Raw genomic sequence first — 17,202 nt, forward strand, 5'->3', positions numbered from 1 at the left:
TCTCCCAAGATGAAAGCAGGAGGAACTCCAGCAGTTCTTGCATTTATAAGAATACATTTTCTAATCAAAACCTGATCTGCCTCTCTGAACTACAATTTAAAAAAAAAAAAAAAAAATCCACTTTTGCCTTACAAACTTTTTTCTGTTGTCCTACAAAAAATCAAAACAGATTGGAAAAGGTGGGATTTTCAGTAGTGTGTGTCAGCATTCCATGCATCTTTCACAAAAGCCAGCTCCTACAGTTAGGAAGATTATTTCAGAGAATGATCCTGTCCCTTTACAGCAGGAGGTAACCTTACTGTTAAAAATCCCTTCAAGGCAAAAAGATCATGGGTGGGGGGAAGCCATAAAAAAAGATGATAGCCTGACCTGCTTGCCAGCTGCATCAGCATTCAAGTAAAGTTTAAAGTACCTTTGTGGGACTTTAGAGTCTTGGAGGGTCAGACCAGCTTATTTTAACAAGTGTAATATGCACTTTGAAACAGCCTTGTCATCTGCTTGTTTAAACTAAAAAACAAAACTCAAAAACAAACAGGAGCAAAGGAAAGGTATAGGAAAGGTCTCAGCATCAGTATTAGACTGCAGAGTGTTGTCTAGACACTGACACTTGATATTCTTGCCTTCCTTTCTAATGCATTAAAATATCATGAAGTCATGCAGCCATTTTAAAGGAGTATTTCAAGAGTCCAGTTTTTGTAGAGGTTAACTTGATCACCAGCACAGCACTGGAGAAAGCTGATCTAACAGTATTTCACTTACAGAACTCTTCAAAGGAAAACAAGAAATACAATTCCACAAATAACAATGCCAATTAAAAACACAGAAAGCAAATTGGTTTTTCCTCGGTGTTTTTTCTTAGACATTCTTTCAGAAAAAAAATTTTCTTCCCCTATCTTTTTCTTTAAAAGAAAATTTTCTAACCAGCCAGATTTTAGAGCTATCTTCCATCTACACGCATCTAAGCTTTTTTGAAACTGCCTACACAGTTTTGGGGGCAGAGGATTCCCTCTCCTAAATTTCAGAGCCATCTAAATGGCATCCACTTGTTTTGCCTTGTTTCTCCTCTTGAATTTGTCCATTCCCCTTAGCATTTCACAGGCCAATACTACTGCTCATCTTCTCCATGCCCTTTCCATGTAGTTTCTTCTATCTTTACATGTATAAAATCACAGTTTGTCTAACATTGTTTTAAAGGAAGAAAATAAAATACACACACACACACATACATTGTATTGGTGAACACTATACACTAAATATTTTTTTCAACAGCATAACAGAAAGTTTGGCCTACTGTAAGTTGAACATGTAGGGAAGGCTGAATTTTTACGGTTGCCATGCAAGCCACCTTCAAGACAAAACAGATGAACCCACCCAAAAGCAAATGCAGCTTCTACTCTCAAGCCATTAGACAAATACTGCCTTTCCAGGGATCAGACTGACATATCGCCAATTCAGTCAACGCAGTATTTAGAGAACCACACTTAGTTGCTTCTGCATCAGTCCTCTGAATCCAAATGCTGTTAAAACCAAAGGGGGAAGAAGGTATTTGACTTGCCTTATTATTATTAATATGTATATATTTTGATAACACTTTGAATTTCAATTTACTTCTGAAACCTTGCCCTTTGAGAAGAACACACCCTTTAAGCTGACTTTTTTTTTCAGGCTTCTGTTCCTTTAAAATTCTCTCTTCTGTTCATTTTGCTGTTCTTTTTCAATTATCTACTAGAAAACTTGCTTTCTTCCAGCAGAAATGCAGCTGGTGGACTTGGGCTTTCACTGCACCCGCTCTGTGAAATTCTCTGGGAAAACCCCCCGGCATTGGTCAAGTTCCTTATGCTGGATCCAGTCAGACTCCTTCACGCCCATCAGCCATCCTTCGTCCTGGAGGAGAAGACAGAGATCAGATGCTGAGGGATAGATGTGAGCAGGGATTTTTTTTTTACAGAGTGCAGGCCAAGGAGGTGTCAAGGCATTATCAAAGCCATGCTCGTATTTGGCTTGGAGACAATCTAGGAAGAGGATGGGGGAGATGGAAAAAAAATTCTTTCGTTCCTTTTCAAACAGGGAGAAGGCTACATCCCACCAGAGTTGGTACCAAAACTCCTGTCTGACCCAGAGTGCCTAGAGACAGTGAAATTGTAAACAACTAGCAAGTGTAATAGAAACATGTCATAATTTACACCCACTGAAGCAGGAGATATTCTGCCAAAGAAAGTCTCTAGAGCTACAGGATGGGAATCACCTATCTCACCTTTCACAATCTAAACATGAGGGGTCTAGCATTCTCCGTAGTCATAAAAGAGACGGGCACCTCCACCATCCAATTCATCCTACTCATCTTGGGCACAGGTCTTTGGAAAGAACGAATCATTCCCTGGAAGTGCTCATCCCCTGCTCCAGTCAGGGCACCTGGATGATTAGCATTTTAGAGAGGTGGTACAGGCAAAATGAGTCTTGTTTGCTCTGCTGAAATTCTGGTCTATGAGAATTGGGAGCTAAGGAGCTCAACCCATCTTCCCAAAACCCAGCAGTCTGTTGGACTTGATGCAAGGTGAGGTTGGCAAAACTCCTAAACTTGTCCTACACATGATGCAAGACCAAAGGTGTCTCACAAGGGTTCTCTCTAGCCACCAAACCTATACATCTATAAACAGGGATGAATTTTCACTGAGGCAAATGGAGTCCTGCCTGGCAGAACCTGCTCAGGAGGAGAATCAGACTTCCCACACTTTACCTGCAGGGTGTCTAGCACCAAGATTTCTGCTCCATCTGAAGCACGAGGGAGACGAGACATTCAAGGTGGGAAGGCTGCACTGCTTGCAGCTCAGGTCTGCAACCACCCCATTCTTTGCATGCCTTGGACTGCCACCATGAAAGCACCCCTTCAGCATGCAAATATACCCACTCATGTGAGTGGGGCAGCCTATGGATTAAGACTGCAGCATGAGGCAAGAGAGCTCCATGGGAGACCACTGCCTCCAAACTCAACAGCCTGCTCTGCATCCACTCCTTTGGGCAAAGCATGCACCAGTCTCATTTAGAGATATGTTATCACATTCAACTATACAACTTGCCAGGGCAGAAGTGCTCAGGCAACCAGATGCTCTAAGCTGTGGGGAAACGGGGCATGTGTGAGTGTGGTTCACACAGTTGTTCTGACACTTCTGCTTTCCTGGAACTGGCAGGAGTTACCTGAGTAATTACCCAAGGCCAAGCAATGCCTCCCTTGAAACATGTTCTTTAAAAACATATGTGCACAGTGCAGGAGTGATGCAGCCCTCGCCACAGGTGATCCATGGGGCATGTATTGCTTTCTGCTGCCATTTTGCAGCTTCTGCCCTCTTATCCTATTTTCTGCACATTTCATGTGGCAGCAGATCAGACCAGCCATTGTATCCGAGTTCCCTGCTCCTTGCAGGCTGTACTGGGTGCCTGCCGGCTCAGTTAGCCCTTGCTGCTGCCTTAGATTTGAGCATTCAGGGGATGTCATGGGAATGGCATGAGACGGGAGCCCATCTGCAGCAGCCAGCTTGCAGGGGCTGCGGAAGGACTGACATGCCATAAATCAGGAAGACAAATGACTAGGTGGAAGACGCTGGGCCCAAGTGTCTGGAAGGCAGCTTCCAGCTCACAGCATGGCAAGCACAAAAGCTCATCCGTTTGCACATAGCATCTGTGCCATACAGCATGCATCACTCCCACTGCATCGTGCTAAGAAGGGTCTCCTTAGCTTTAGGGATTAGACACAGGGACCCAGATTGACCCTTGCCAATTTTGAACCACGTCACTTGAAGTTCCAGCTTAGAAGCGTTGCTGCCCTCAACCCTTTCTTCTACCCGGAGAGATGAATCCAGGCCTGGCTGATGTACCCACAAACTGACACCTAAGCTGCAAGATGGGGACATGGATCACAGTTTATTATCCTAAGCTTCCTCCACTCACGTGCACAGTTCATGCACATGTTAAGAGCCAACATTTTCTGGCTGAGTATGGTCGGGGTTAGGGAAACCAGCTGTAGCAGAGGATACACTGTAGGAGGGTTAGAGGGCTTCAGTTCAGCTACAGCATTGTGTTAGCAACACTCAGAGCTCACCCTCTGCAGCTTGGAGAGTCTCGAGTTCATGGCTGTTGCACCCACATCCAGCTAGAGTGCAAACATAAGGCATTGAAAAACTCTGCTCCACAAATGCCATCTCCTACCACAGAAACTAGGGGAGCTGTCACTCATTTTCCATCCAGAAAGCTTTCTGAGAAAGAAATGCTCACAAATGCTTGTGCAGGGCAGTCCCACTCAGTGAGAAGTTTTGTGTCCAGAAGGAATCACTGCCTCTTCCCCATAAAGCCCTTCCCCCCAGAGCACCTAGCTGGCACATTATAGCTCCCACTTCACAAGCAGCAGCAAGATCTGCCTCCATAATTCACAAAGCCAACAGCTTAGCCACAAAGAGGATCCACATCTTCTGTGACCAGTGAACTACATCACCTTCCCTTTACCCCTTGTGGAATCCAGATCTTGTCTGGGCTTGGCCAAACCCAAAGAGCTGGTGACTACTGAATCAATTTGGAGAATTCCCTTCCTTTTCCAAACAAAAACCTGGAGACGTGAGCATAAATTTTAGAAAATCACCACCTCCCTCAGCCGAAGTAGTAAAACTGCTGCAGATTTTATCAGCTGGAAGCCCTCAAACACAGCAAGTGAGGAGGATTTACTCAAGGCTTCTAGAAATAGCTCAGATTAAAGAAAAACATCACCAATTAAATTCAGGTTGGGGACGGACAGTAAGACTGTTCTCTGGGGCTGAGCAACCTGCTCCAGCCTTTGATTCTGCTGCCATCTCCTGACCAAACACTGCCTTTCCAAAATAGCCATTGCTATGCTGAAGTGCAAGACATCATCCACAGCAAGCTGCTTTCTCAGAGCTCCAGCATTTCTCAGAAGGGGAGAAAACATCATCATAAGCTGTGGGTCACTCCTGCCAATGCCACAGTCTGCACTGCAGTGGTCACAGGGAATGTGCATCAAGTTTAGGAGCAGTGAGGAGGCAAAGTATGGGCTCTGTTGGGCTCCCTGATCAAGGAAGCCATTGTATTGGCTCAAATCCTTGATAGGGACAGGAAGTTATGGCTATTTCACATGCTTTATGCAGGATAATGTCTCCACTTTCCAATCACAAGCACAGTCCTCCCCTCTGTTGCAGAAAGCCAATCTCAAGCTCAAGGACAACCGGCTCTCCCGCCAGCTCCCAGCCACAAACTGATGGCTCTGCATCCAGCCAGCCGACTGTTAGTGGAGGAAGAAGCAGCTCTGGAAATCCCCTTGGCTCCTCCCAGCCCAGGCTCACACCCTGTCTTCCCCACTCACCTGCTCCTCAGGGTTCTCAAATGGAATCACAAGCACCACGTCCCCAGCCTTCAGCTGCAGCTCATCACTGTCAGTGGCCGTGTAATCATGCATGGCCTGGACCTATAGGAGGAGGGGAGGAGAGCTTGCGTGAGGCCAGCCTTCTCTCATCCAGCTCTGTAACAGGTGACAAGGCTTTCCACTTCATTGATTCACTGGATGGTTCAGGTTGGAAGGCACCTTTGGAGGCCATCTGATCCAACCTGCTGCTCAAGGCGCGGCAAGCTTGGATCACAAATGCCACATCTACGGGAATAACCAGTTCCCTTAACCTAATGGCTACGTGCTTGTTCATACAGCCTGGCATGCAGCTCACCTTTGCAACAAGGGCATCATGGTGAGTCTCATTCAACTTGCTATGCATCAGCACCTCCCCGTCCTTCCTTAGGAAGGCTGAATTGCCATGGTATGGGCCCAAAAACCTCATAGGGTAGAAAGCCTTTATTCATTCGAATGGTGCCCTGTATTCTTTTTGCAGCCGGACTGCAAGAGTATTAGAGATTATAGCCTCCCGTCTCTGTCACAGCAAGCAGGGAGAGGAAACGTAGGGAAGAGTATCAGTTTGGATCTTCGAGTGATTGTATCCTGACGTGTTTTCTCTTTGGTATTCAGCCTAATTCCTATCAACATCTGTGTTACAGCTTTTCCACTTCAAACCACTGCTCTCCATTTCAAGGATTACAGTCTATAATGCTGCCTGTAACCAGTCTAAATGTGATGAGCCTGCTAGTGTTTTTCAGGGTTTTGTCATTCTTCTGCTTTTGGTAGAGCTCCCAGAAAAAAAAAAAAAAGATGCATGGACATGCCTAAACCAGAAGAAAAGCATTCCTATAGCAGGAGACTGTCATTTCTCACTTCCAGGGCATGATGCATCTGTGCTGTCTTGCTACCATATTCCATTATGCACATTAAATTTGTGGCCTGTCCTTACCCAGAATCACTCCTTTCTCCACACCTTTGAAACAAGCTGCAAGTGATCTTTGACACATTCAGAATACCCACCAGACTTCCCTGTCTAATCCTATATTTTTCCTGTTTATCCTGGCTTTCTAATTTCCCCCTCTGTCCTACTGGTGTTTCCAACTCTTCTTCATTTGCCACTTGCATCAAAGTTTAACCTTTCCAGTTTGGAACACAACTTCTTATCTACTATCCAGAGTCTGTGACTGATGCTACCACACCACCAGAAATAGAAATAATTGCAGCAGAGAGGAGTGGTTTTGCTATACAGCACAGCCAGACGTTTAGACACTGATGCTCTTATAGAGTCCTTTGAAGCATCTGGAACTGCATGAAGCTGGGCTGCTGGAGAGCAAGGTCTATTTCTCCTTCAACTTCCTGTCTCCCTTTCAATGCGGCATAGCCTATGGCCACACTGAGCGAAAGCAGTTAATTCATTACAGGAAAAAAATCACCAGGAACTCGGTGCCCCACCACCACGCACTCACCTTGAACAGAAATCCTGGGGGCATGTCAGCTCTTTCAGACGAAGCGCCTCCCTCCACAGTGCCATTGACGGTAGCAGGGAAGGTTTCCACAACGACAGCAGGCAGAGAGCTCTGGTAGGCAGCAGCAGCCAGGGAAGGAAAAAAAGCCATTGAGAAAAGAAAATCCAAAATTGCAGCTCCAAGTCCACCCTGGGGGATCCACAGCCCAACCCTATCCATGGCTTCAGCGGGTTTTCCCAGCACACTGGTCAGTGACAAAAACAGCCCAAAGGACAGCAGAGGCAGCAGTGAGAAGGCAGGAGAGGTGACCGCTGTCTTCCTTAAGGCTGCAGAAGGGCAGAAAGGATTTAGAGTTTTTCTGGGACCATAATGCCTGGCATTTCCCATTCACCGGGGTCACAGTGCAGTTCTTGTAGAGCCCTCGTGGAACAGACAACTCAAATGGGACAGCCTATTGGAACCAAGCAGCCATGAGATGGGACCTACTCCAGTCCCCTACAAAGATGGCAGTGTCAAGAAAAAAAGAGGAACCCTGGATATTCAGGGGACACAGGCAGAGCCCAGAGGACAGGGCAGGTAAAGTAAGTGGAGAGCAAGGAGGAATCCAGCAGACAACACAAACTTAGCACAGCATGGGCTGTGGGCTGGCTTCACAACATGGGTGAAGGGACAGTTCTTTTTGTGGATCTTCCAGCAGAGCTTCTCCCTAAGCATTACACAGATAAAATGTAACAGCTAAGTCAGGCCTCTGAATAAGAGCATTGTAACTGCTGGGGTGGCAGGGATGTGTTTTTCCAAGCAGCCACACATCTCTTTTCCCAGCCCAGCGTCCCACATCTGCTGTATGACAATGGGATGTGATGGAGAAAAGGGACTCCTGTCCCTCAAGGTGCTTACCGATCCTGAATCAGCTTCAGTTTTAGATGCTTCAGCTCCGGCTACTGCTTCTGATCCAGCTGCTTCAGCTCCCGCATGGGCTGCTTCTGTAGGCTGCAATACAAAAGTCATCCAGGTGGAGAGTTATGCTTATTACAGCTACGTGTGTGTGCAGAAAAGCGCAGCTCAGTCTGTGCAAGTGCTCTATGCTGTTGACTGCTGCCATCTGCTGACAAATAGGTGAGAAACCTCAGGGTCTTGCTAGGTTTCTGTCTCCCTCTTTCTCTGCAACCCACTGAAATCACAGTAAAGCCTGCATTCCCTCACTCCAGCCACACAGCAGGCAATACTCCAGAGGAAATGAATGAAATGCCAGAAATCCTGTGCGCCTCTTTCTTTTCATGATCTAAGTCACAGACCTACTTTACACAGTATCTATTATTACATAAAGATTGCCCGCTTGTATGTGAATACAAGTCTGCTTGCATGCCAAGGGACAAGGATCTCTCCATAGGCTACATCCAAGGATCAACAAACAAGAAATATTTCAGCCTTTACATACTCCCAGAAACCAAAGAGCATGGTAATAATGTGTCCAGATACGGAACTTAGTCTGGACCCAGTATCTACATGACATTAGCACTGAATCAAATGGAACTGAAAACTGTGCTAACTTTCACCCAGTTTGATTCTGGATAGGCCCCAAGAGTCATGAATTTGGATTCTGTTGTGAATATTCTATTAGTAAGAATTTGCTATGAATATTCCGCATGGTGTGTGTGCACATGCACACATTTGTGTTGGTGGAGAGGGGAGTTTCTAATGCACAAAAGCTGCCACCACCAGGGAGAAATATTCAGCATCACCTACAAATCACTGCCTGGCAGAGACTGTTCTAGGAAGCCTGGGGACAGGAGTTTCTACGCACAACAAAAGACCAACCAAACACCTCTGATACACTTCCATCAGTTCAAGTTTTTATCCTCCCTTGCCTGAAGTCAGACTAACTCTGTTTTAACACAGAATTAAAGATATTCATTTGCCCCTCCCAGAAACTGCAGCAACACAGGAAGTAAGTTGGATCTGGTAGCAGCAATGCTGCAGATCAGCCCTTTGGGAGACTGGCCAGGCAGCACCTGGGAAGACTCCTGACAAGAACTTCAGGGGTCTAATTTGCAGCCCGAGTGTCTTCATGGCCAGGCCATATCCATTTGTTCTCTATACCAGATAGCATACGCGCCTCTTTGCAGAATCTAACCAGATACCCACTTTATACTTGCGCAATAGAGATTGCTATACGGAGATTTCCCACTTTTAATACATGTGAATAAACCAGCTTTATCATGCCTACATGCCTCACACGTTTGGTAAACATATGTACCCCTGAATACAACCACATTCAAAACAAGGCATTGTCCAGATTTCTTAATGTTACAATTCTCATAGTCCCAACCCTACAAAAGCCCAGTGGAAAGCAACAACCACGGTAACCCTTAACTCTACACCCATCTGGCTACTAGCCACGGACTAGCACAATGCTCCAAGTAGTTTTCTAATAACAGCAGCAATAATGAAGAAATAAATCCTTGATTTAACAAAAAGCCATTACTTTACCTTCAGCTGCTCCAATGGTGCCATTTAACACATGCTTTCCTCTTCTATCACATCCTTCCTCATGCCTCCCCATCACCATGTCCACAGGCCTATATTGCCAGAGGATATTATAAACAGCAAAGCTGTTCCCATCCTGCAGAGGATTCCCACAGCAGCTTTGGTAGTGCTAAGGTAAATGTATGCATATGAAATGCTACAAAGGCTTCTCCTGTTTAATTAGATTCACTCCCAGGTTGCTTTTTACTTGGATTCAGTGAAACTGGAACTGGGACTGATGCCAGGCCAACTCTATCTGGCCAAGCATGGTTTTATGTGGACAACTGAAAACTAGCTCAACATGAGCTCCTTTTTTAAAAGCAGCTAATTTGCAAAAACAGTATTTAATAACCAGAGAAACTGAATCTAAATTAATCCCCTGGATTTCAACAAAAGGCATTTTCATGTCAGCTACTTATTTTTCTATTTTACGTACCTGTGGGCAGCCCAAGGCCTATAAAAGCATTTACAGTCATGGAAAGATACTATAGGGAGAAGAGGAAGAATTGCTCACTGCTGTTGCCAGGTTTGAAAGCTTTGCTTGTTCCAACAGCAGCATCATACACATCAAATGCAAGTTCCCTAGTCTGCAGAACTAAGCAAGTTCTGCTGCATCCAAGTTTCTATGCAGTTGTTAACCCCATGGCATATGGGACCACGTAACCGTGCAACAAGTCTCCACTCATCAACAGCTAAGAACAACATTAGAGAAAAACACTTCAGCAGACTTGAAGAGCAAGAGGAGAATTCCCCAGCTATAGGGAGCTCTGCTCTTTAACCCTGTATGGTATACCAAGGTGAGAATTGGCATGGTGAGAACATCTTGTCTAGTAGCATTCCCCTGTTGATTAAATTGTCCTTTGGGTGAAATCAGTTTCTAGGATGGGAGAAATGGCCCAAAACACTTTTTACACCCCAGACTAAGCACAGCTCAATCAGATACAGTCATGCCTCACCCTTGCCCATCCACTTGAAAGGCACTAGATCTTTCCTTGCGAAAACAGACTTCTTTTCTTTCTTACTAAGACAGACTGACAATGCACATACAGGGGAACAACAGATGTTAAACACTGATGGCTGATAAAACACACAAGGGAAACATCTTTCTCGACATGACCCAAGCTCATGTGAAGGAGAGCCCTGGCCACAGTGAGTCCTTGGGCCAGGCTCTCAGCAAGGGTTAAGTCATGTCCTCCCAAGTACTGACTCTAGGTGGTGATCTGGCCCTTGAGAATGGAAAGGCTGGCAGGACTCGATTCCCTAGCATAAGCCAAGGACACATGCTTACATCTGCACCATGGGATATAGCCAGCTCAAGTAGCAGGCTTGAGTACCCAGACCAAGCGTTTTCTGCCCACACTGCTAGCTGTTTGTCCAGAGGGGCTCAAAATTAGTTGTGCTCGAAATACCTCTCTGGGCTAATCTGCAGCAATCTGAGACCTTCCCAGGCCCAATATATCTAGAGGGCATAAGTGAGGGTCTGGCTTTGGTTCAGATGCAGAGCATGTGTAGGGTCTCCCTTGTCAACAACCTCCAAAGCTGACGTTGAGGGAGATGCCAGGTAGGTCTTGGGCCTGCACTTAACTTTTAGCATAGACACAGGCTGAGCTATTTCACATCAACCTTTCTGGCAATGATGGTCAATGAACAGCAAACATCACAGATAATTCCAAACATGTATGTATACCCAATGGTACAGGCAGTAAGGACGAGGAGCAGCTGAGACATTTATGCATCACACACAAGACCCAACAGGATGTACGGAGTTTAGGAAATACTGGGGAGTGGAGGGTGAGGATGATGCCACAGTGGGATTAAGTTTGAGGAGAACGTCACAGCATCATGCCAAAGGAAAGATAAGTGAATTAGCAGGGAAAGGCAATGGGGTTGTGTGCTGGTGGAGACATAAGTTTCAGAGTGCCAGACCTGACTTGCAAACATGTGGCTGTCCCTGGTGCTTCACAGAAGGTGCAAAAGTGAGTTCAGCAGCACATGGAGCAACTTTGGTTTGGGGTGTGCAGAAAGGAAAAGCAGCGAGGGAAAGAAGACAGGTATGCACACAGAGACAGCACTGGCACATGCACAGTACATGATGAGAGATGAAAGCCATATGAAGTTCTTACCTCCCATAAATCCCAAGGTAAAGACTAAGCATGTCAAAGAGCAACAAAAATAAAACATGTTTATACGTGATTATTTCAGTGAGTACAAACATTACAGATGCTAATCAGGCTGAAGCAGACATACACACTCAACAACACTTATCTCTGCATGTTTTGAAAATATTTTTTTAATTACCTGAATTTATACATCCCTCCCCACTGCATATTCAAATTTAAGTACCAAGGCATTTGAGTAAGGGGTTTTTCTACCTCTGGTATGAAGGGAGACAGCCAAGCCACATTTAGTTATCAGTGGCAGACCACATAGCCAGAAAAAAAAACTCATGAGTTTGTGGTCCATCAGAGTTAAATATGCTCCCATATATCCACACCCAACAGAGTTAGTATGATTTCAGAACAAGACTTCAACTGATGTCTTTGGATCAGTAGTGAAGTATCTTAACTTCTTTGCCATAATGCCCACCCTGTAGGATATAAATTTGATTGCTTTGAAAACTAGGTGGTTTTCGCTAGGTTTTGTACTGTGGTTACCATTAGAAAGTATTGATTTCAGACTCTTTCTTTTAATGACTTGTGAAGCTAATAATAAATACATTAGAACACCAAATATGCTATTGCTGAGCAGTTTTGAAAAACCCACTCAGTGTAATATTTGTTGCTTGCTGGAAGGGTAACAAATAATTCCATTTTAAGTCAAATTCATACTTGTATCCTACACCAGTATACCCAATTATCTGAGTTATAACTGGTGATTCAGAAAAAAAAAAATCCCAGTAAATAAATTTTTAAAAAAGCTTATCCTGGCATGCAGCTTGTTATCAGGCAAGCAGACACGAAATGCCAATCTGCCCACTTAAAGTTCCAGAAAGTGGTAGCTTGACATATTGGTGTGTATCGAACTATGATAATAACTAGTATTTTGCAAATACAGTATTTTAATTTAGAAGAATCAAATGCTTAATGTTTGATCTCTCTAATAAGAGTGGTCTTATCGCTACAAAAATTTGTGTCACACAGGCCTACTTGACATGATGATACTGAAGAAATACTGTAAACATCCCAATTATGTTTATTACAAATTTTAATGGCAACCACAGGCAAAAAATAACCATTTCATACATATGAAATGGAAAGTCTCGGTGAGGACAACAGCCAAATTCAGGATGCACTTCAAAGCCTCCAGCCATTTAGACATAAAACAAAGTGCAGTCCACCTGCCTCTAACAGTGGACAGGACCAGGACCAAGCCAGACCAGAATTAGGCATCTTCCTTTTTGATACTGCACTGCACAGCACCATGCTCAGGGAGGAAGCTACTTCTTAACTATGAACAGAGGCTATGTCATACCCAGAAGAAGGGCTTCACATCACTTGAGTGTCCGTCTACAGCTTTATTCACCTTAAGTATCAGAGTGTCTGTTTACTAAAAATTCCTTTGAGAGCAATTTATAGCAAGAGCAGAGAACTGAGGCTGAATTCCCATCCACAGAGTAACAGTTTAAATCCATGTAGCATACAGAGGATGCTAATTTAGGGAGGGACGTACATGAAGTTGAACAAGTTGTCAATCAGTAGATCATCAGAGCAAAGCACAAGCATCCCACAAACACCTAGTGCCAAATTGTGGCCAGGCTAATAGCCACCTGATTCTCACTGGACTTATACATCCAGCAGAGGAGACCAAGGTGCCCATCTGCAAGGCACAGGTCTGGGCACCCAGCCCAGCCACCCACAGCTCAGGTCCACATTATCATTCATGTGGGTGCAGGTCACGCCACACTTGGCAACAGGTCAGTCATGAAGGGAGAAGGAATGGCGATATGAACCAACCTGGGAGGCGGGTGTGGGGGTCTTCCCCACAGTGGCATCTGGTTTAATGGGATCAAAATCCAGATCCAACAGGCTGGCTCCCTCCTGGAAGGGCCCAGGGGCATCAAACTTGGCAGCAGTGAGGAAGAAAAGCAGTACGAGCATTAGAGACACACACACACACGCAGAGTAGAGGAAGGGTATGTGATATCCAGGAGCTAAAGCTGCAGGCGCAGAAGACATGGTGGCAATGCAAACACTTGATGGGACTCCTGACTGCTTGATGCCTATAATCACTAGCAGTTCGCATGGGTGCCACTGTAAACCAAACCTGAGCCTTTTCCACAGGACTCATTCATCTTCCCACCTGGCCAAATGAGCTGACATGGTGTAAGCACCTGACCTGTTCTGGTCAAAAGGATCACTGCCACTGACGACTCAGAAGGGCTTCTCTTCTATCTATACCTATTCCCCATAGCTCTTCCAGCTGCCTTTGCACTGAAGGCCCAGGACAGACTCCCTCAGCCACATACAGAAAAGCTGCCATCCATACAACTTCTCAGGAACATGGATCCAGGCAGAAAATCACTCAAACTGCTGGAAGGCAAGTCTGAGAGACCCCAGAGCTAACTCCCAAAGCTCCTAATTCCCTCCTACCTTCTGAGACAGAAACACAGAATATAGCAGCTCACCCTAGCTAAGGGATTTGAATGACTCCCCAATCCAAAAACGCTGTTTTCAATAGTTTCCATTTCTGTACATCCCTGAAACATCCACACACAAGTCTTCTAACAAAGCATAAATTCGAAAGGCTTTGCTACTCTCTTCAAAGTCAGCAGAATAACTCCCTTTGACTGATTGTCTTTAGCTAGAGCGTTAATGATGGCACATTCACTGATTACCATTAATAAAACAGTTACTACAGAGGACATGAGTCATTAGTATTCAAAACTGAACTATCACTTCTGGTTTTTAGATTTAACCTAACTACTACAAGACACTCCTTTCTACTCAGCTTCAGATGAAGCTGCTCTCTCCAGGAAGATTTGCCTCTGTTTCCAGTGACCTCCCAGCTCACTGGCCCCGCTGCTTCAGCTACCTTTCCAACAACACACAAAGTGTGGCAGGTTGGTCTCCAGTTATATCATAGCCCCACAATGGAAAAACTCCTCAAAAGTAGCAAGAGACACCATTTAAGAGAAAGTCTTCTGAATACAACCCACACCACCATCATTTTCACCTCCTCTAGTTTCCTCTTACTCCAATTCTCTTATAGATTTTTCTCTCCCTCAAGAACATCTCTTTTTGAGATCCACAGGGATGAGGACAAGGAACCAAGCTCTCCCATCTCACAATAATAAACCCTGACTAGTATGCAAAAACCAACTGGCATTCTAGTATATTCCTCCAGTACATCCAGACCACCCATCAGAGAGGCTCCAACCCCAATCTTTAGTTTTGTTTGGTAGTGAGACATCAAAGGCTCCAGTCATGGAATAATCTTACGTCCATTCAAGACTTACATGCATTACACCCCTTGTCTTTAACCAGATCTCCCACAAGACAGCCCATTGGAGCCAAGACATCTGACAAAAATGGCCCCGGGCAACACACTGAACGCTAGTGGCTGCTGGGTGCTTCAGTGAAGATTATTCTGGCAACCAGGGTCCTCCCTCAGAACTCCCATCTGATTGAAAGTCACAGCAGATCCCATCCTGGGTCAGAGCACTGACCAGGTGTAGAAGAGTACGTCTGACTAAGGGCTGACGTTCACATGGAAATACACGATACAAACCATGGGGCAGATGGAGCAGTCCATTACGACACAGGAGAAGGAAGCACAGAAAGTGATAGACAGTTGCTCAGCTGCCTGTGGTCCCTGCCTTCCAACACTGCTGTCAAATCATCTCTCTGCTCTGCAAGCTTTATCTATTGCAATGCAAAATCTGACATGGACTTCCCTTCCCATTCCACCTCTGTTCCTTAGCGACTGGGTGGAAGGTAGCAAACCAGAGGCAATGGAGCAGCATGATGCAAGGAAAAGTTAGGGAATGAGTCACAGATGAGCACTGATAGAGACATTACTTGTGCTTTAACAAGCATTTAGGAAAAAATAAATATATATATGTATATATATAAAAAAAGCAGATGCAGATGGTATCTCATGACACAGCCAGAAATCTGGTCAGGCTCCTATATACATAAGGACTGCCATTCTCCTAGATCCAACACCTGGGCATCCTCTCTTGCAGTGATGTAAATCAAAAGGAAAGTGAAGAGGATAATATATAATTTGAAAATGTTTTTCCTTTTTCAGGGCTTCAAAAGGTGCCACGTGACAAGAAAGAAATATTCTGATGGGAACCACTGGTTCATGAAGAGTGACAGACTGTGTCAGCAGTCCTGAATTCACAGCAGGCACAGTCCTGCCCATCCAAACTGGAGGCACCTATTCTCTGCAAAGAGAACTTCATGCAATTCCTGTTGGCCATTCCTATGCAGGTGTGGGCTTTAAAACACAAAGCCCGTGTGTGAAGGCATAGAGAGCACAAAATTTCCTTCTCCCAGAACTGGCACAGATACCAGGGTCAGCACTTGGGGATGTACAAGAGCAGAAAACACATGCTTCATCCACACCCAGGATCAGTGGGTCTGGAAGAGCATATCATGGCATATGAGGGGAGCCATAATCCATGTGCATTGCTGCTGAACAAATGCAGAGGTTACTTTCTGGCATCTTCACCAGTTGCATTTCTCCTGTTTCTTCTATGAATGAAAACTCTCAAAGGGCAACGTGTTAGCCAAAGCTGCCTGCTAGCCACCCTCCCCCCTCTAAGTTAGCCTCCTATCTAACCCTTTGCCTTCTGAGGTCCAATGGTGAGCTTGCCTTCCTCCTTCATCTGACCAGGTTTCATGGCTTGACATCTCCAAAGAGAAGAAAGGTCTAAAGGAAAAGTTCAGAGGCAGACAAATATAAGGCAGGGCGTAGCAGCTAACCTGCGAAGGGGTTGTCACACTTATCTCGGGGACAAAATTGTCATCAAACAGACTGATGATGTTCTCCTGCTTGATGTCCTTGGAGGGGGTGACTTTTGGAGGCGGAGGCACCGGAGGCCCTTTCCTCAACTGCATGCAAGTGAGCACACGGCCACAGCACAGACGGCGACACCCAAAAAAACCAGAGACAGGAACCAGGTTAGCCACAAAAACTGAAGGTGGGGGAAATCACAACCACAGGCACAGAGCAGGGTCCAATCAACTCCATCTGAAGAAAGAGGGAGGGAGGGTGAAGGGCTGAATTAAAACAAAATGAAAAAACAACCACACGCCTTCAGAGAAGGTTTGGCATCATTAGTTACACTTCAGCCGTGGGCAAGTTTCCCTCTGCAGAGGAGAAGCGTAACACAATTAATATGCATTGACAGGACGTGCATACAGAATTAAAGCATGTGCAACCTTCAAAAGAACCACTGGGAAGGGAGCAGATCAATTATTGAGAACACAATTCAATAGACCAGGCCAGCGCTGCCTCCCTTTGCTGTACTTACCATACCTAAGGGAATGAGAGATCAGACTCAATTTGTCCTATTATGGATAGGTGACCATGAGGACAGACCCTGATCTGCCCAGTACTGGTTCTCTAGTGCACTGGTTATCAGTGTACCGTAAGAAAGTTCCGAAGGAGCTCTTGATGGCATCTTACCACTTCTCAGCTTTAGGCAAGAACAATTCAAACTCCTGCGAAGCCACAACTGCTGTGGGTCCAACTCTGCTCTCAGTTTCACCAATGAGCACTGACACTAACGAAGTCGTGTTTCCCAAATGGACATCCCAGAGAATGCATAACAAAGTCTGACCCCGTAATTCTAACCCATCCTAATACCCACCATCA

At 45.2% G+C, this 17,202-nt stretch overlaps 1 protein-coding gene across 1 annotated transcript in view; it reads right to left on the bottom strand.

The window, feature by feature from the left end:
• Positions 1-1,135: 1,135 nt before the first annotated feature.
• BIN1 (bridging integrator 1) overlaps positions 1,136-17,202 on the bottom strand; it is a 31,641-nt gene continuing 15,574 nt past the window's right edge. Inside the window, exons 5-11 of the mRNA XM_009577203.1 lie at positions 16,308-16,436; positions 13,332-13,439; positions 11,502-11,525; positions 7,750-7,842; positions 6,853-6,963; positions 5,366-5,467; positions 1,136-1,884 (exon numbers count right to left, since the gene is read on the bottom strand). Of these exons, the coding sequence (XP_009575498.1) occupies positions 1,777-1,884; positions 5,366-5,467; positions 6,853-6,963; positions 7,750-7,842; positions 11,502-11,525; positions 13,332-13,439; positions 16,308-16,436 (675 nt within the window). The 3' untranslated portion in view covers positions 1,136-1,776. The remainder of the gene's footprint in view (positions 1,885-5,365; positions 5,468-6,852; positions 6,964-7,749; positions 7,843-11,501; positions 11,526-13,331; positions 13,440-16,307; positions 16,437-17,202) is intronic.

The sequence above is a fragment of the Fulmarus glacialis genome, unplaced genomic scaffold (assembly GCF_000690835.1).
Source record: "Fulmarus glacialis isolate BGI_N327 unplaced genomic scaffold, ASM69083v1 scaffold36864, whole genome shotgun sequence".
Classification (NCBI taxonomy): domain Eukaryota; kingdom Metazoa; phylum Chordata; class Aves; order Procellariiformes; family Procellariidae; genus Fulmarus; species Fulmarus glacialis.